The sequence below is a fragment of the Falco rusticolus genome, chromosome 18 (genome assembly GCF_015220075.1).
Source record: "Falco rusticolus isolate bFalRus1 chromosome 18, bFalRus1.pri, whole genome shotgun sequence".
Lineage (NCBI taxonomy): Eukaryota > Metazoa > Chordata > Aves > Falconiformes > Falconidae > Falco > Falco rusticolus.
The window spans coordinates 125,626-146,009 of NC_051204.1; the positions used below are offsets into that span (position 1 = coordinate 125,626).

General features: G+C 50.1%; 1 protein-coding gene across 1 annotated transcript; it reads left to right on the forward strand.

Annotated features, from left to right (window-relative positions):
• Positions 1-8,209: 8,209 nt before the first annotated feature.
• NXPH3 (neurexophilin 3) lies at positions 8,210-10,336 on the forward strand. The gene is made up of 2 exons (XM_037411410.1): positions 8,210-8,412; positions 9,608-10,336. The coding sequence occupies exons 1-2, from the start codon at positions 8,356-8,358 to the stop codon at positions 10,334-10,336; spliced, it is 786 nt and encodes a 261-aa protein (XP_037267307.1). The 5' UTR covers positions 8,210-8,355.
• Positions 10,337-20,384: the final 10,048 nt, after the last annotated feature.

The following is a 20,384-nucleotide window of genomic DNA, read 5'->3' on the forward strand; positions in this document are numbered from 1 at the left end:
TTCCCCCGCTTTTTCACCAGTTCTTATCCCAAAACACCCTCCCTGCTTCCTTATCCCATTTTTTTATGACAATAAGGCAAAATTTTCCATGGGGAAAAAAACCCACCACCTGTCCAGCCCACTCTAGAATTAATAAATATTAATCATGAGTATTATTACATGCCTCCAAGACAAGGCTTATCTCCCCTCCGCAGCCAGCCCAGGGAAGCTCAGAGACTTGAACACCCAACACAGGCACAGGAAGATGCAGAGGGGGACGGGGCCAGGGGTGGAAGGTTTGTCTAAAGCAACTCTTATCTAGAGATTAGCTAAGGGAGGAAACCGAGTTTTCAAGAAGAGGCATTTGAGAAGTTCAACCATCTTCCTCTAAAATGTGCCTGAGAAATTAAGGTTTTTCTAGGAAAGCTGTGATAATTCAAGGGGCCTGGTAGGGGCATCTCCTTCCTCTGCTGTTAGATACACACTGGTCGTCTTTCCAAACCTCTCTCTGCAAATGTCAGGTGTTCACAGCACATTTAAAATGTGAGGTGAGATCCCAGCATATATCCCTTGACTCCAGCAGCTATGACTTAAATATCAGTTGACATGCAAGGCGGGGGAAAAGCAGCCCATCCTAATGCAGCAGAGCTGCAGACAGTTGCTCTTTCGGGACCGAAGCAGAGCTTTGAGCCTCTGAGATTTGCTGCTAAGAGGTTTTTCCTCTCCTTCCAGCTTGAGCAGCAAACTGTAAAGATTTCAGCCTCTTCCGTGTCCAGACTAAAATAGCACAGATGGCATTTTGCATGCAGATATCTTTTTTTCCCCTATCCTTTCAAAAGCAGGCAAACAACTCAGTCCCAGCCAGAGGCATCACAGCATTTTTACTGATCATTTTAATTTCATTCAGCACTGCCCCACTCCAAGAGCCAGTCAAGAAACCCTGACAGCTGCAAGCCATGCAGTTTTTGTGCCAATAGATTGTACTGCATTTATATTGCCTTTTCACAGTGATAGGATCACAATGTAAATATGGGACTTGACCCATATTTATGTTACTGTAAATGTTACTGGGACATGAACCTTTTTCATCTCCAATTTATCATTTCAGATCTGCCCTGGAAAGCCGGTGGCATTGCCGTTTGCTGAGCCCAGCAGAAATGAGCTGTTAATCTCTGTCCTGCTCCAAAGGAAGGAGATGCTGTGAGATGCATCATCTCACCATCACCTCCACCAGCGATTCATCCAGCAGAACGCCCTGCATTGCCTGAACAGGCAGGATAAATGACTTTTTTTACCCTGATGTTTGTGTTTTTGAGGTGCTGTTGTATTGGCTGCCTGCACATGCTCTGCTGTCCTATGGGAGGATTTGAAGGTAAAAATTAAAGCCTTGCTTTGAGAAAAATCCTACACCCTACACCCAAAATGCAGGGAAGGGCTGATCATGGCTCCAACCCTTATCTCTTCACAAACACTCCTTTGGCACGGCTTTGTTTTCCCCAGGATTATTTCTTCTCCCAGAGAGACTCCAGTTGCCTCTTTGGTTATTTTTATGAAATTATATTCAGCCTCAGAGGGTGGGAAGGGAAACCAGAGCCACCAGTCCCCAGCCAGGGGGGGACCTGCTGGGCCTCTCAGGCTGGAGCTGAGCACCCCTGGGGCAGCCAGCTGTAACGGCCCTCTCCCAGCACCCCGGACCAACAGGACCCCCTTTGCAGACCCTCCAGAGCAGAAGCAAGAAATTTCTTTACTCCCTCATTTGGCCTGAGAAAATCAAATGAAACAACACAGAGAAACCTCAAGGAGATGGAGATGAAAAAAAATTATCAAACCCCTCTGTAGCACAGCAAAACAGGGCACACTCACCCTTGCCAGGTCCCCAGCTTTCCTGGGATAATCATGATATCCGCTTGCAGAACCGTGTTTTAAAAGTTTCCTAAGTTATTCAGTTTTCACGTGCGATCTGGGCCATAAATAACACCTGACATGGGAGGTGGGTTTGGGCAGCATCGTCTGCTCCCAGGCCAGCAGGTTGTGGGGTGCGCTGCGCTCGCAGCCCCAGCAGCAGCGGGTGCACCCCGAGCCCAGGCGGTGCCCAGAGCGGCTCCCTGCTACCCTCTGCAGTCGCACGGCAGAAGGGCTCGCCGCCTCCTCTGCCTCTCGCGCGGCCTTTCGCAAAGGCAGAATTCACCCCCAGTCCTTCCCCAGCCCATCTTCCAGCTCCCCACCCGGGTGTACCCTGCATCACATCACCCCCAGATGCCTCAGTGAATCCCCAGTCGCATCCTCACCACAAGATACTGGGCTCCAGTTTCGCCTAACCCCCCAGGTTTTCTCTATTTTTAGGCAATGCCTTGCCAAACCACCTCCCCCAGCTCTTTAGGAAAACCCCATTGCCTGCAGGTGTCTGCAAGAGAAAAAGGAAATGGGGAGGAACCTTTTAATTTGTTTTCCTGCTTACAAATCCAAACGGACTCCTACAGCCTTGGCCAAGAGGTCTTGGCACATGGCAAATGTGCTGCGATGAGGTGTTACCTTTTAGAAATTATTATTCTTCATTACTGGAAAAGGAAGGGGAAAGACATGTGTGCAGGGCTGGGAACAGGGCAGAGAGCTGAGGCAGCACAAGAAATGAGATTTAGAGAAAGTTTTCCCAGGAGCAACATTATTTTGCATTTTAGTATCCAACAAAGGAGCCTAACGTGTTCCAAAGACAAAACCAAACTGCTCTTTGGAGGTACCCAGTTCCCAATCCCCAGCAAGATGGGTCCTACCTGGCTGGGAGGGTTCAGCTGGATCCAGAGAAGGGCCGAGCATAGCCAGGGGATAGGGCTGTCACCTCCAAACCTCCCACCTGGCAGCTGAATTCCAACAAGGCAAGGAATTTAGGAGAAGTTTCCCCAGGACAGCACTGGAACCCAGAGCATGAACATCCCCTTCATAATCATTTATTAAAAAAACAGAGCTGTATTACATATGTGAATGCCAGCAGATGCATGCACACATACAGTGATACTCTGGGGGCTGGAAATCTGCTTGTCTTGCATATGGAGAGAGATGCAGGTGATGGGCACCCAAGAACCTGTCCTCTCCTCCTAGCTTTGCTCCTTGGCCCCTAAAATCAAATCAGTCTGGAATAGCTGTATTTACCAGCCTGGAGAAACGTTTTGGTACCTGCTAATGAAAGGGCCTGTGAGAGCTAAGTATGAATTAACCACATTTCTTGTATTTCTGGGTGCTGACGGCATCCAGCTGCTCCCTGCGCGATGGGAGCACACCCCTCCACATCAGCCCAGCCGAGGAAGGCAGAACACATCCAGCCGCTCCTGGAGGAGAGGCAGGAGACAGAACATTGAGCCATGGCTCAGTGGAGCTCAGCCGAAATCTCACTGCTGTGGCCAAATAACCTTGGGGTGTTGGGCTGCGAAACAAAAACAAGGATGGCAGCCTCTTTCCCGGAGTAACTGGAAGAGGAAAAGGCTACATCAGGGAATACACAGCCTCTCAGGCTGTATATCTCTCTTAATCAACACCTGAATTAATTATCTGCCTCCCCTTACAGCTGTCAGGCATCTGAAGGCTTGGATTCCCACTCTCGCTATGCTCCCTTGCTTCTTTTAAGTCTCTGCGTAAGCCAGTCTCCCTGACCTCCTGATCTTTGCTGTCTCTCCCAGAGCATCTTCACACTCAGGGCTGGGTTTTTTTTTGGTCTTTGGCACTCACAGCCTTGACAGTGCTGCTTAACATGCAGCTGCTCCAGCTCTGCAGGAGTCGCACTGTGGGTTTACAGGGGCGTCAGACCCATTGGGCAGTTCTGTCATGCTGCATCTCTCCTCCTCCGTTCCAAGCCCTGTTCCCTTTAGCAATGGACCTTAGAGACACATGCCTGGCAGCCTGCAAAAGCCACCAGGACCTCACAGCACGTGTCCCATGTAGCTAAGCTGCCTCTGTGTACGTGGGTGTTTGCAGCATGTTACCGGAGGAAGATGCCCAGCAGCACCCTGCCACAGATAACTGCAAAACCCTTATCCTTGCTATTACCGCTAGTGATGCTGCCGACAGCCAGCATATCCCCCAGCATCACACCCCTGCATTTCAGGTCACTGCAACCTTTCTGCTTAAAATATATTCCCCTTCCTGGCCTTTTTTTGTCTTATCTCCTTCTATCCCTAATTCTGCAGATGTTGGTAATGCTGCACGGAAAAAAAATGCTTCCAAAAATAATATCCCTTAATAGAAAGCTGCTTTGGTAAATGGGAGGTGCTTGGTAGAGCCTCTCCCCTCCCCGTTTCACTCCCTCCTGGTGCTCAGCATCCTGTGATTTCTCGGCAGAGCTCAGCACCCCTAGGCTGAGCCCATCTTGCCAGCACAGGATCCCACTAGAGGGCAATAGAAACCCAGGAAAAGAAATGCGGCGCTGGGCTGCGCAGCACAGGGGAGAAAGGGCCTGGTAGCACGGCCAAGGCTTCTTTCCATTCAGCTTTCAGATAAATGACACCTAAAAAAAAATAATATCCCAGGTGCTTTCCTGCAGCCTGGATTGCTTTCCCCTTGCGGGATGTGCATCGGGCGAGGTACAAGAGGCTGCATCCTCCTCCCCCCCTGCAACCATCTCCTGCTTGCTGCAGTGGCAAGAACATCCCTCCCAGAGAGCTGGATCCCCTGGACCTGGGGAAAAAAGAGTTTTCCCAAAGCACCAGAAACTCGTGGGTAATGTTTGATTTTGGAAATATGCACAATTTGAGAGTGTATTTTTGCAGCAGCCCCTGGAGCCCTAGCTGGGGTGGCCAGGCCTTAGTGCTAGGTGCTGCACAAAGAAAGGCAGCTGCAAGAGCCCCATCACTCCACTGTAACTGCATCCCAGGAGTGTGTCTCACCCAGGGGGAGAAGCCCACACAGGACAACAAGGAAGGAGCAATTTTGATCACTGAACCTTCCATTATTGCAAAACTCAGCAGAATAAACTTGCAAACCCCACCTTGGCACCCACCAGCTGGAGCTGCAACTTTGGAGCAAACGAGCTGAGCAAAGCCAGGGCCCAGACCTCGACACCAGCTCACCCCATCCTCAGCAGCCACCTGGTGAGAGGCCAGGATGCCCCCTCCAACCCTGCCACCATCCTGACCTGGGACCCTTCCGGGCAAAAAGCAGCAGGGACAAAAGTTTTCTTTAGCTGTGTGGAAAGCAACACCCAGCCTTTCCATTACCTTCTCCCACCCCAATCCCATCTAATTTTACAGCACCGGGATTATATTCACCGGTGTTTAAAAGGAAACCTGTCCCTAAATGCTGGCCTGGACTTCCCTGGATTGTTTTATTTCCACCACTGAGGTCCCGTTTCTGCACGGGACATGCAGGAGCCCACTTTTACTCAACAGTCCTCTCAGATGCACCACACGGGCTGGGACATGTCCCCAGGCTGAAATGGGGGTGACATCCCCACCACTGCCCAGGGAAGGTGGAAGCAGCAGCCCCATGCTCACCATGCATGGACTATTTAAGTAGCTCCGGAGGGAGCCATCGCAGCACAAGACGAACTAGAACAGCTCCTAAATCAGTCCTTTATGCTGCTCCAGTCCCCAGCTCCCTCCAAACACCAGGAAACCCAGAAAGTCACATTAAATCATTTTTATCCCTTGTTCTTCCTCCTTGTCCTGAGCTGCGCTGACCTCAGCTCAGCCTCACCGAGTTGCGGGGAGGCAAATTGGAGCCACAGATCTGCTCGCCAAAAGTATTTTGCCACCCAGAACCACTGAGGGAATAGGTGGCATGCATCCAGCATGGTGGGGGAGGTGGCATGGACCAGAGCACATGGAACACAGACGGCTCTGGGAAGGCTGTGCAGGAGATGCAATGCTTGGAGTGATTGAAAAGCCAGTGATGGCACAGGCATTTGGAAGTTTTATGAAGATCTTTTATCGAAATCACAGTAGTTAGAGACATGCAGCCTATTAAAGGTATCCAGCATGCCGCTGGGGCCAGGACAGCATTAGTGCTGCCATATATTCTCCAATGCTGTGTTCCTTCTGGTTTTAGGAGGCCCCAGGGTCCTTCCAGTACCACTCCTGGATGAATATTCTGGAGCTTAACAGCCCTGGCTACCAGGAAGCTCTTTCTGAGGGATTTGTCACTCTTTTGCTCCCTTTGGCATAGGTTGACCAGGGGAACCGGGCTCCCTGGGTTCCTCACCCTCCGTTAAGGAGGTGTCTTGCCTTCCTGTGCCCCAAAATGTCACCACTCCAGGGAAGCAAGTGCCATCAACACCAAGCAAGTCACTCAACAGCAAATAAAAAGTGATTAAACCCCCAGGTAACTCCCATGGCATCTGTCTGAGATGGTATTTCCATCCTGACTCAGATTTCCAACAAACCCAGGAGGTGACAAGGCAGCACTGCAGGCAGGCACCTTAGATGCAGGCAGTGGGCAGCAGCCACCACACCGATTTGTCACCCACCTCCCTTTCCTCCCCAAAACCTCCCTGTCCAGATCCCAGCACAGCAATTGCAGCCAAAAGCTGGACCAGTTTGCTGTGCAGATGGGAGTGCTAGCAGGGCATTCAGCAAAAGCATCCTGCATGTCACAACATGCTCTTTCCCTGTCATTTGTTCCATCTTCAGCATCACTGCAAGAACTGGCTTTCCAAAGCCTTAGGAAAGAGGGAATACAAAAAAGAAAGAGGAAGGCAAAGTGATTTAAAGAAGAGGAACTGTCTCCTAGGGGGTGAAAAAATACATGGGTTAATTCTAGTCCTGTCCCTGGCAAGTTACATTTCAGTACTGCAACTTCTCCTGCTGAAAGATGGAAAAAGGACAACTGCTGCCTTCAGTGGGACAAAGCCCACCACACACAAATCTGTCTTTCTGTAACAGCAAACCAGTGGCTTCTGTTTCCTTTTTAAACACAATGCTGCCTGCCATGCCTTTACTGCTGGGATAATCCAGAAATCAAACCGCCTGGCTGGGGGGAACAGGATCTGCATTTCTTTGTTCCTTGTATGATTTCCCAGGTTGCAGAGTAGCAGTGCCCCGGCACAGGTAAGATTCGCCACATCCCACTCCTGCCATGCAGAGGGAAGGGGAAAACGCTATTGCCCAGACTTACAGGTGCAGGTCCATGAATCACAAATAAATTCAACATAAACTTCCTACCCAGTCTGTGCCTTTTGCTAAGGAGATGCAGGACTCTCCAGGGAGGAGGAAAAAGCTTCACATCCTTTGCAGGTGGGTCGAAGGGGCCACCCCCCCATCCCCCAAAATCAAAAGACCCTGGAAATATTACAGTTCTATTTTAAATAATTTTAAGGGTGGGGAGGGAAAGAAGACTGCACAGCCACGTAGCCATGCAATGGGGGAGGAAGCATCGCTGCAGCAGCCAGTATTAGAGGAACAAAAATGAAACCTCCCCAACAGACCCAGGCCCCAAGAGTTTCCCTCGGGAGACCCCCCTGGCCTTGTCTATCACCTCCCAAAGGGCACAGCCACTCTGCCCCCGGCGGTGCCCGCCTTGGCCATGCCCGCAGCTGGGTCCTGCAGTCTCCCAGCGGGGACTCGGAGGAGAAGAAGCCTTCTTCCTTTCTCGGAGGGCTGGACTGTAGGGAACAGGGTGGGAAGAGCGGAGCCGCGGGCAAAGGGTGATGCCACAGTCCTGGCTGTTCCCCTGGTGCGAGATAAAGACAATCTCTAAGGGCAAAGCCAATGACCCCCCGTGTGTCCCCCAAGTTGTTCCCCCACCCCAGTTCGCTCCCCTCCTGCCAGTTCACCACCAGCAGCCTGGGATGCTCCCCTCTGCGGAGCGATGAGGAGCCTTTTGCAGAACGGCTCCCCAGCCTTCCAGGGAATACACACACCCTGCCAGAGCTCCCTGAGCCCTGGGGACCCCCATCCTCCCCAGGGACCCCATCCGGCCCCAGGGACCCCCATCATCCCCTAGGGAACCCCATCATCCCCTGGGGACCCCCAACATCCCGGGGGAAACCCCCCAGCCGCCGGGTTGCCTTGCCTGGGTTGCAGGCAGCAAAGGGTTACGCTCAGAGGTGCCGCTCTGCTCCCAGCACCTGGCAGGGGAGGGAGCGAGGAGGGGATGGAGCGGAGTTTCTCTGAGTCTCCAACAAGGCAGCGAGGAGCAGGCAGCAGAGCAGGCAGCGGAGCAGGCAGCAGGTGAAGCCGCCTCCCGGTCCGGCAGAGCGGGGTGGGAGCTGCCGGAGCCACCATGGGCCGGGGGGGGCCCTAGGAACCGGCTGATAAAGGGGGACACCCCCTTCCCCACGCTGACGTCCCTCGCTTAAAAAGGAGGGAAAGAAGAGAGGAAAAAAAAATTAAAACCCACCCAAACCCTCTCTAAATTTGAGATCCGGTGAAGGCGGGCGGCACCGTCTGGAAAATGCATCTCCCTCAGAGCTGCATCGTCCTCTTCATCCAGGGGAGCATCTCTCTGCTGGTGAGCGCTGGGGAAGGGGAAGGGGTGGGGGGCTGCAGGGGATGGGGTGGGGGGTGACAGGCAGTAACATTTCCCAAATCAATTTTTTCACCTCCCCACCCCCCCACCCCATCCCCTGAAAAAAAACAAGCATCCCAAAACTTCTGTTATTTTGCAGCAGATAGTGGGCGTGCAGTGGGCAGGGTGGGCTTGCAGGTAAGGGTACTTCCTGATCGCTCTAAAAAATCTGTACTGTGTGTTGTCCCCGTCCCCATCCCCATCCCGTCCCCCGCACAGCAGTACCGCTGCTGGGGGCAGCTGCTTGCACCCCTGGCCTGGGGCAGAGCCCCGCAGGCCGGCCTGGAACTCGGCTTCCCCATCTCCTGCTCTGCCGGGTGGCCCCGCGCACCCCAGGTGGCACCGGGAGGTTTGCTCCACAGCCCGGCACCGGGGGGGCAAGGGGGCTGCAGCATCCACCTCCTGCCCGGGCACCCTCCCAGCCCGCTGCATCCACAGCCTGGCAGCAAGGCAGCCCCCGCCCCAGCAGCCCCCCAGACTCCGTGTGTGTTTATGTTGGGGTCCATGGCTGGTTGCGGACAGAGCCCCGGTGCTGGCAGGAGCAGAGTTTGCAGAGGAGCCTGTGCATGACTGTTGGAGGCAAAGGGCGTCTGCCTGGGGTGAGAACTCACCTCTGCGCTTTAGCTGTCCCTCATGCTGGCCCCACTGCTCCCAGCACCGTGTCTCCCCAGACCATGGCAGTTTGGAGGTCAGAAGAAGGGTCCATGAGACATGCTGTCAGCAGTGAGGTCGGTGCAAGGGCCACAAGGTGGGCACCCTGGTCGCAGCCATGCATCCTCCCCCGTAGCACCCTCTCCTCAGCATCCGCAGAGATCCCCCAGGCGCAAGTGCCCTACCATGAGAAAGGTGCCAATGCCAGGCTGCACCAGCAATGGGCAAAACGCACCCGTGCCGACTCCTTTCACCTATTCCCCCAGCAACCACGAGAGAATGAAAGCAGGGCAAAATTGCTGCCAGAAGGGAAATCTGGGCTACAGAGAGGTAAAGGCAAGAGAATGGGGAAACAAGGAATGCAAGGACAGGAAAGAAGATGTCTAGGTCATGTCTGGAGGAGCGGGGCGACCCTGAAGAACAAACCTGGGCAAGGGTTGCAGGCACCCATCACCCATCTCTCACTCTCCACCATTGCTATGTCCAGGTGATCCGTGGCCAAGAACCAGGGAAAGGTGCAGAGCAACATGAATCCAACACCCAGGAGAGCGCTCAAGTGCAGAAGGCGAGAGGGCTGCTCTCTTCAAAATCCCTGTTAACTCCAACCTTACTGCAGAACATGACCCTCCTGGAGCTGGTGAGCAGTTCACGAGAATTATGGGATATCCTGGATAACTTGTCTGAGCGGAACCATGCACCACACCCCAGAGGACAGAGGGACTTGGGGCCAGCCTCAGGCAAGCTTAAAAAAATTTTTGGTTGGGGAGATTTCTATTCTAATATCAAGACAGTGAAGTTGAACCTCTTGATCACTGGAAAGGTGGTTGATCACGGCAATGGCACAGTCAACGTCTTCTTCCGACACAACTCTACCGGGCAAGGGAACATCTCCGTCAGCCTCGTCCCTCCCACCAAGGCAGTCGAGTTTGACCTGGAGCAACAGATCTTCATAGAGGCCAAAGAATCCAAAATCTTCAACTGCCGTGTGGAGTACGAGAAAGTGGATCGTGCCAAGAAGACCACACTCTGCACTTATGACCCATCTAAGACCTGCTACCACGAGCATACCCAAAGTCATGTCTCCTGGGTCTGCTCAAAGCCCTTCAAAGTCATCTGCATCTACATCACCTTCTACAGCATAGACTACAGGCTGGTGCAGAAAGTGTGTCCCGACTACAACTATCATAGTGATGTACCCTACTACCCGTCAGGATGATGTGCTCTGCCCATGGCAGGATGCCCCGGTGATGAGTAGGGGCAAGGGGGGGCGGGGGGGAGGGACAGGGACAGTTTTGTAAGTGGGGGCAGGAGCGCAGCAGTCCCTAGAAACCAGAAGCAAGGAAGGAAGAGGAGGATTTTCCATTTTCCCCAAAAGCTCCAATGTCAAGAAGAGGAATCTTAGGCTATGGGGTACCAGCATTGCTAAACCTGGCCTGGATCTGTGGTCTTTAGAGACTGGTACGTGAAGGCAGAGTCTGAATTTAGGATACAGAAAATAGGACATAAACCCACAATCAGGACTTGTGTTTCTCAATGCAATAATGGATTTGCCTGGATCTAGGCCACATGGTCCTATAAAAGGTTGGTGACCAGGCAAAGAGGGCTCCACAAGCAGGCTTACACAGCCTGGAGCCAGGGGAAGACCTTGGGGAGGAGAAAGGCACCTGATGCCCTCCATAGCTGCAAGATGGGCAGCCACATCATCTCCCCCACGTCTGAGTTCTGCAGTGGCAGGAGCTGGAGCTGAGTTTTCCTATGCTGGGGTGCAAAGGGCTGCCTGGATGGAAATGGGGAGCCAGGGTGGGCAGGAGGGACCCTCCCAGGGTGTCACCCCACCACGGCTCACACCAGGCACCACGGCACAGGGAGGTTGCAGGGACTTGAAACTGTGGATCCACAGGTAGAGAAATCCTGGTGGAATCTGTCAAATCTGCTGACACAATATATGATTCATGTGTTTCCCCTGACACGCTGTGATTCATGCGTTTCCCCTTCTTCTCATCACATCCATGCTCCGTATCACTGCTGGCTCCCCAGCACCTGCTCCCACCCTTGCCCAGCCACATTCAGCTCCAAGCGTTGCCGTTCTTTGGTGCAAAGGTGTGCACCCACCTGCGTATGTGTGTGTGAAGTGGAGCTCTGACTGTAGCATTTAATTTACTTTGAAGGGAAAAAACCCCAAAAACCACAACAACAATGTCCTTGAGAGAGAGAATAAAGTTTTCACAGTGGCACCGAGGCAGGTCAAGTGTTTTTACTGAGAGCAATCTCAGTCTTCTCGGGGGAGAAGGAAAATACACTGGTGGGGTTGGGAATGAGGCACGGGGCGTTGCGATGACCCACACCCAAATTCAGCTTCGTTCAGATGCAGCTGAACTCACCCCATCTTCACCCCTTCTGGCGCTGCGTCCAGCTGGGCTTTCACCCAGACACCTCGTTACTATTGCTCATGCACGGGTTCATTCTGCACCACTGATGGGTATTCCCAACTGCCTTCCCTTCCCCATACATCCAAACTCAGGTTTCCACATATGTGGATACATTCCCTCCTACAAAGAAGGCCAAAAAAAGCAGGTGCCCCCCCCGCTTCCTTTACCCCCCAAACTCCCCATATCCAGAGCACCAGGCCAGCTCCAAAAATCCCACTACACCCTAGCAGAGTTACAAGGCAGCTATTATCACTAGAGCAGGTTTTATGCTTCAAGCCTTCACAAGTCAAATTCCTTCTCTACAGCTTTGAGAGAGGTTTGCTGGCTGCTGGCAAAGTTTCATTATATGCACTTTTACATCTAGGCAGAGGCTGGTTCCAAAATACATTGAGGAAAGAAAGCCTTTTAGTGCAATAATCAATGAGAACAGAAAGTTTAAAATGCTTTGAGAGCACGGTTTCAGAAAATAACAGGAGCAATATTCAGTATTGGGGTGGGGGGAAAAAAAAACCCCTACCATGAGCTATCTCACAAAAGTATATTCCCCAAGGGTTCACAGTTGCTTTAAGGAAGGAACACAAAAAGACAGGTTAAACCCTTTTCTGCCAGAACAGGCTAAACAAACATCACCACCACACACACAAAAGTTGCTCATTTGGAGAAATTTCAGACAATTGCCATTTGAAGAAACAGAGCAGACAGCGGGAGCAGAGAACCAGGCTACAAAGGATGCACCATTGTCAAAAGTGATGTGGCAGCTGCAGTTACTAGGAGACCAGGACAGGCCATTATTCGGGCTTGGGAGAAGAGGATTCCTGCTAGCAGAGTCACAACCCATGCTCAGAAAAGAAGGATTTCGCTGAGCTGAAGGGCAAACTACCCAAGAGAAAAAAAAAACCCCACACCCTAAATCCACCTGCCCTTAGCTCCCCACTCACCCCTTGCTACAATGAGATGGAAAGGAGACCCTTTGCACCAACTCGCTTGGTAAAATTTCCCTCATTACAGACCAAGTCAAGGTGTACCTGAATGCACTCACTTATAGCTTATGATTATTTGCTTTGTGGGGTGCTGCTCAGGCTGTGTGGCACGGCGGAGATTGGCCACGGAGTTTTTTCTGCTTCTCAAAGCTCTGCAACTGCCTCTGCTGCAGGGTTACACAAGGAACCAAGGTTTAATTTCTTTCCCCATTAGTAGATGGACATAAAAGAGACTGGGGGGAAGGGCGGGGTGTGTGTGTGTGTGTGTAATTTATCCAAATGAAGTTCCATGAGTTGCAAATTTCATTACAAATGAAGCAGCATGTAATGACTGTGGAAAGGAGACTTCAAAAATCCTCCATGACACCAGAGTTCAGCAAAGTGCCACAGAAGTATTCACAGGCATTTTTGCAATTAAAGCCTATCTCCATTTATAAAATGCAGGCCCTTATCATCTTTGATAACTCAGTGGACAGCCGATTCCTTTGTCTCCAAAGCAGGAAAAGCCCTGATGGGACCTACTTATTGCTGTCATCTACAACTACACAGTGAATGTTCTCCATCTCCAGTAATTAGTTCTCTCTAGTTTGGTAATACTTTTTACTCTTCCCCACAAAATCCTCCTAATTTAAATTTCATGAGTCTCCCAGCCAAGCTAACCTGTGCTTCTGCACATTTAGAAACCGGCTTCCCAGAACAGCCTGCTCCACCCTCCCACCAAAGTCAATCAGCAGCCCCCAGCCATTAATTGCAGTCAGAGCTGGTGAGGACCAGTCCATCTGGGCTCCCCAGCACTGGGATTAGATGAATCAGAAAAAAAAAAAAAAAAAAATAATCAGGAGCCCATGGACTCACTGCAGGAACACAACACCCCAACACCCCCCCAGCCCTGACCGGGCTCTCCATTCCAGGGCAGTGGCTCCCATTGCTTCTGCCTCCTCCAGTTTTAAGGACTGAAGTGATGAGACATCTGGTTTAGTGGTCATCTTGGCAGCATTAGGTTTGTCGTTGGACCTGATGATCTTAAAGGTCTTTCCTAACCTAAATGATTCTATGATTCCTTAAAATGCTGGTTAACATTTGAATAATTCTCCCATTAAGATAATTTTCTCAACTTTGTGCATTCCAAGTGTTCCTTTATTAATTTTGCCCTATATCATAAAAAATAATTAGGACTAATCAACCTAAAATAAATCCATCTCTCTGTAGGTTACCAGGACTACTTCTTGGTTTGTAATCTTCCAGTCAATCAGACCTTGCCTTTCTATCATTTCCTATTTACCATATCCAAAAAAACACCCATAGCCTCAGATTCAAGTAAGATGCTCCCAGCCAGCTATCACCTCCAAAACGTGCTAATGCATTACTCCAGGATTTTGGAAAGAACAGATCTCACAGGAAGGTATGATTTAATGCAATGATAGCACAACCGGCTCCTTCTCACCACTACAATAACTTCAAGGCATCAATTTTCCTCAACTTGGGGTCAGTCAGGTATTTTCCAAACATAAACATTTTTAGCAGGTTCCAGCCGGATGCCAAGATCTCAAACAAGAAGGAAGTTTGCTCATTAAAAGCCTGTGGACAAACTAACGAGCAACAAAATGTTTTTGTCACAAAAGCCCTACTTGACATGAGAACTTCTTTAAAGGCATCAACATTGGGGAGATGCCAACTATTGAGGTTTTCACCAGAATTTGGCATATTTGGAGGAGTTCCCAGACTAGTGGCTATTGCAGTCGCTTGGTTAATCAAGAACTTCAGCTTCCAGAAAAACAAACAGCTGGCTTAATCACAGAAAACCCCAAGAAAATGGGATTTCTGGAGGCTTAGATGTCAAAACACAAATATTAACCTCGATTTGTGTTAAATTTCATGATTTGTACATCTAGCTCATTTTACAGTCCATCTCAGGTTTTCTTTTATGAAGCTTCCAGGTTGGTAATACTGGAGTTCCTGCAGCCCGGTGAGCGTGTGACATGTTGCTTGGAGGGCAGGGGAAGCTCAAAGCATTTACACTTTTGTTGTTCCTGCTTTTTGCAATCCCCCAAGTCTCCAGCACAGCTCCCCGTGTTGCTGGTGACGTTGCAGCTTCTGGAACATCCCTTCCTGGGACAAACCTGACCCTTTTGCTCCCAAACCAAACTGCTGAGGTTGAGCATTGTGGAGGGCACCCCGAGACCTAAGTGCTTTCACAACACAAACGTACACATTTTACGGTTTCATGCCCAAACTATCAAATGGCTAACAGAGCTTTGCTGAACTTTAGTTCAGATGGGCTAGGGCTGCCGCGTGTGGGCAACACTGCATCTTTACAGAGATTATTAGATTTTAATGAGGTCTAGTGAGTCAGCCAAGCTTTTATGCTTGCAATCCCCTATTTCAATAGCCATAGGTGGCCCCTGGATGCATTAACGTTGCTGGTTCTCCTGCTCTTCTGGGTGCATAAAAGTAACTTGGGGTCTGATTTTGTTATGGCTGGTGCCAGGCCAGCATCATGCTGACCACAGAGCACAGCGCTTGCCCGGCTCCTCAGGATGGGCCCAGTGGCAGAGCCAGGGCAGCGAGGATGCTGCTCCAGCCCCCCCTCCCTAGGGAGCCGATGCACCTTTCAAGTCCTCTCAAAGTCTCTTCACCAACAGTCTGTGTCATCTTTCCTTTGCTAAGGGAAGAGTTTCTCCTTTTTGCAGACCGCATTTTGTGGTGCCAACGCAAGCTGTGCTGAGGACAGACATCTCCTTCTCCAAGCGGTTTGAGCATCTTAATTCCTGGGCATAAATCCTGGTCATGCTATTAGCTTTTCTGATAAACTTAAGCAAGTTATTCCAGGCCTTTGTCTAGTCTGCCTTATCTCTCTTTATAAAGATAAAATTCATTTGCCTTCTGGGCATGGAGTGAGACTGCATGATCATGAAGCACTCTGGAAATCCTCCACTGAAAGGGGAGGCAAGCAGAAATGATTATTCATGAAATCCCCAGTGTTATGACTTGTTATTACACGCAGTAGACTAAAAATGCAAGTGGGCTGAATGCATCGTGTATTTGATCTAAGAATTATTACAGTTTTGCCAATTAGATCCAGAACCCAAATACAACCGCTTCCCTCCTCCTCCTCCTCCCGCTCCCCTGCCAGAGCTCAGCACCAGCTGCCATTTCATAAACACCAACATTTCCCCATCTTCCTGTGCTTTCAACAAACTCCAAAAGCAGCAGGTCTCTGATTGTTTTCCCTCCAATTAATGGCAGAGTGCACTGCTCTCCCAGAGAAAGCTGCAATGTAACGTGTAATGTCACATCACAGCAACTGCTCGCCCATCAGTGGCTGCTTCCTGCCCGAGAGGGAGCCACGCTGAGTGGGTGGGCAAGAACAGCACCCTTGGCATCCCCCCAAAACCCTCACCTACCTGGGAGCATCAAAGACCCCTTTGCTTGGAGGGATGGGCTCGAGGATTAAGCAACAGGTCTGCTTCGCTGCTCAGTGCGCTGGTGGCAGGACGGCATCCAGCCAAGTGCCAGAGGAATAGGGCAATCTGTTCCCTTAGGGGAGCTCAGCTCATACACGCCGCTGTGCAGAATCAGGCCTGAACCTCCTGGTGGGAAGGAAGGATCTACTTTTGCCTGAGAGGTTTCCAGACCTACCAGAGCATCCATCTGCTACCCAAATGTCTTGTTTCCTAAAGGCTTCTGCCCCAAGAGTAGGAGGGAGGTGTGATGCAGTAACCCCTTCTCCTCCAGCCCCCCAGGGTGACCTGCTCATGGCATGCTTTGCTGTTTGCCATGCTGGAGGATAGCTGTTACCATCGAGATAGTGGTGAGAGTTTCCTCTTGTGTCTTGTTACATTGCAAACAGAGAAAGAAGAGTTGAATATAATAGCAATTTTTTTAAAAAATAGGACGATTCCCATTTAAGTGCTGTATGGGTAATTCAGGCTTACTTGGGCTGCACAAAATTATCCAAGAGCATTAGGGTGCGAGTGTGGCTGCAATCACAGCTCTCGGCTCCGTGTGTGCACAGAGGCAGCATTGAATTAGCTTGTTGCTCAAAGTGCCCTTCCCTGTTCCCCAGGGACAGGCAATGTCGGGCCAGTTGGTGTCACAGCCCCTGAGCTGGTGCACATGGGAGCCCTCCCTGTGAGTGGCGGTGGGGACTAACCACCACCAAAGGCTGCAGGAAAAATCTGGGCAAGATGGAGTTGAGCAGATCATGGAGAACAGTGTCTGTCTGATGCTCAGAGACAGACAGTCCCAAATGCCTGAACAAAGCAGGTGAGGGGGGAAGAGATTTTAGGGGAACGTTGATGCAAATCCACTTGGATGGGCTTCACAGTGGAGCTGCCTGAGATACCTCTGTGTGACCATCCCTGCCCTCACCCTTTAGTATGAAGGGCACGCTGCTTCAGTGCTTGCACAGCTTTGCAAACCCCCCCCCCCCCTTCTAAAAATGATAAAATAAAATAAACACACCAAAACTCATACAGGCACAAAGCAACACCCCCCCTTCCCCAGCCCCTAATGAAACCCCCTCCAAAGCCAGCCCTCGCCTCCTTAAAGCCATTTCCAGCTGAACTGGCACCTGGCTGCTCGCAAGGGGCTGAATGCACAGCAGTGTCTGCAGGAGATGGCCAGGTCCCCGGGGACGAGGGGCCACATCGCCCTGCACACCGGTGTGCAGCGTCAAGCACGCTGTCAGCGCTCAATAGATCTTTACAGCAGCATCCACAAGCGACTCAGCAGGTGAAGCAGCAAAATAAAGGGTGAGGGGGAAGTTACAGGGGACGGAAAGCACAGGAAAGAGAATAAGAATTCAGATCTTAAAAAAAAAAAAAAAAAAAAGGGAAGGCTGTCAAGAGGCAGCCAGAGGAGGACAGGAATGGAAAACTTGTCCAGCCCTCTCAAATCCCACCAGACCCTAACTCCTCTGCAGAGAATTCCCAACTCAAACCGCTTCAAACCCCACACCTGCTTGCACTAAAAAATATGCTAAATAATTCAGTTTTCACTCATGTTCTCTCAAGCTGCAGAATCCTCCTGGCTCCTGTAGCTTTGTGTGGTATTTTAGGGGGAAGGTACAAACCAGCCAGGACTGAGGGAGGGGAGGTTGGTGTGTTGCCCCACCACCACGCTCTGGGACAGCAGAGCTCTGGTTTCTGGTGCTGCTGCTCTTTGCCGAGTGGCACAGAGCCCATGTCAGCATAGTGGCTGCGACACACGGGGAACAGAGATGCGCCTCGTACAGGATAAAGGCAGGAAGAAGGGAGGGCTGGTGAGTTTTCCACCTGCCAGGCTTTTCTGATCTGTGGCAGATGTCTCTCTGCTTTCAAACTGCATCACGAAGCGTCTGCTTTCATCTAACCTCCTCATTGGGAAATTCTCCCATAAGGGGGGGGGAAAAAAAAAATAATATCTTCTGTGGTCTACTCAAAGCATTGTGCCATCAAGGATGCACACCTGCCATCTTCAGCACATGTCTGTAGGACTTATCCTGGACCAGCAGCTCTCCTGCTCCCCCCACTTCTGCCAATCCTTCTTGAAATACCGATGGCCTCCCACCTGCCCTGGTCCCCTGCAGTGCATTGGGAAGACAATGGGGTGATCCCCAACAGCATATGCTCCTCCTGAAAGTTCCCCACACGCTCAACACGAACACACGCTACCTCCCAAACCCTCCATCAAGGACAATTCCTTCACAAGCAGCAGAAAATCCAGTTTTCTGGCTCCAAAACAGATCAGGGGGAAAAGGACAAATCCTCAGGAACAAGTTGCCACGGGTGGGATGCAGCTGGCTTGGTCACCATTGTCACCCTTCAGTCACCTGCCTCCTCTCCCCACTGCTGTGCCATGTCTCTATCTGAACCACACACGCTGGGTACTTGCTCTCCTGCCCTGCTGACACAGGCTCGTCCCCCAGCTGTGCACAGAGGCACCTCCATTCATGTGCACATTTTCCCTCCAGGATTTTAAAGCATCCCAACACAGTTTCATTAGGCTGAAGGTACTACTGGAGGAAATGTAGAAAGACAATTATAAACTGAAAGAGAATTTCAGCAGGTTCCTTGGCTGAAACCATCTCCTGGGAAGGGTCCTGCTCAGAGGCCAGTGCTATGGACACAGCAGCCCAGACTAGAAGGAAACCCTTAGTTTTAAGAGCCCCTGTGCCTGAATTTTATGTCTTGTTCAGAAAACTACAATCCCAACAACAAAACCAGTAAAGGATAAGGCATCTAAAAGGAGATTCCTCAGTGGACTCTACACATGCATGTGGGACTGACGGTTAAATAAAGAAGTGCAGACAGTCCATGGTGGAGCAGCCCAGGAACCTACTGTGTCTGCAAATCGACACAGTAGGTTCGAGGATACACTGGTGCTTTATAAACCTTTTGAAATTGCAGTCTGAAGACACTGATTTTAACTACGATGTTCTCTCTTCTTGCCTCCAATACTAGACATCGTCCCACTGAGATGGTGATCAGGATGCTGAAATAACCCAGAGCCTTTTAGTTACTATTATTGCTGTCTACCTCAAAATGCCTAAAAACGTTTGCACCCAGCTCAAATTGGCATTTTTCTCAGCTATCAGAGGAAGCGTAACTATTCTCACATTTATTGTCATGCCACAAACAAGTGCTGCCTGCCTTGCAGATTTTATTTTGATCTCCTCAGCCCACTGGATGCTCTGGCACTTTGTCATGGGAAGACAGATATTTGCTTACACCATTGGTGGCCAGCTCTGTGTTTGCAGCCTGTTATAGCAAACATATCTTAATTAAGGGACTTGTTGGCTTGCTGAACTCAGACAGATGGGATCTTAATTCAATTAGTATACTTTAATTACCTATTATAGTAGGACTTAAAAAAATGGACACAAGTGAAAGTTTTTCTAGGCAGCCATCAATCCTATCATATATTTATCAATGATAAGCAGTAAACATTGTTCAGTGGTTTCTTTCTACTACTCCTCTTCCTCACTCCGAAAACTGTCTGAATTTTATCTAGTTTTGGAAATTGTGCATCATTTCTTCCCTTATGTGTTGAAAATAAAGCGAGCTCTGAAGTGGCAACACACACAAGTAAATCAGCTGGAAAACAGGAAGCCTGTATGTGAACCCATGCCCTCCTGGCATCTCAAGCTACAGCAAGCAACCTGAAGAAGATCCACGCATTTTTACTTTACAGTTTATAAACCTGCCAGTTAAAGGCCAGCAGAGGGCTGAACCTGATTTAAAAATAGTGTTGCCTTGGGACACTAGGGTGTGCCAGATTATTTCTTCTGGTCCCTTTAAAAATTATTCTCTAAGAAAAGCCCTACATAAATAAATCAGTTGGATTATTATTGAGTCTTTCTCTATGGCTAATCTGAGACAAGGACAAACTTGTGGTTAATAGGTGCTGATGGAAGAAATCTCCCCACAGCTAAACTTCTCATTTTGAGGTCTGTTTCTATTACACAGGGTTGTTTGTGTCCAGGGATGGAATGAATTTTGGAAAAACATCCCTCTTCCTCTAGTTGGAAGAGGGCTATTTCACCCCCAAAGCACCAAAAGAGCATAAGCAGGTCTCTGAAGACACAGCTTCCCATTTATGTTTTTATGAACAAAAGGGTGGGCTTGGCATTCTCATGATTTTTTAATTTCTATTTTGGGAATGAAGCTTGGAAAACAGCTGGAAGCAGCACTTAAAGTTGCTTAAAACTCTTTGACCACAAGATGTGACATTACAGCATGCTTGCAACATCTAATAAACTTTGAAAACAAGGTACTGGCCCCATTTTTTCTTGGCAGCTCTCTAGCCATCCATCCACTGCCAAGAACAGCATGAGCAGAGGGAGCAGCAATGCAAGCGTCCCCAAATCTCACAT

Bases quoted from the DNA above. Each gene is read 5' to 3' on its own strand.
- NXPH3 (XM_037411410.1), top strand. From the start codon at position 8,356: ATGCATCTCCCTCAGAGCTGCATCGTCCTCTTCATCCAGGGGAGCATC. The intron at 8,413-9,607 runs GTGAGCGCTGGG...TGCTATGTCCAG, and splicing joins AGGGGAGCATCTCTCTGCTG to GTGATCCGTGGCCAAGAACC.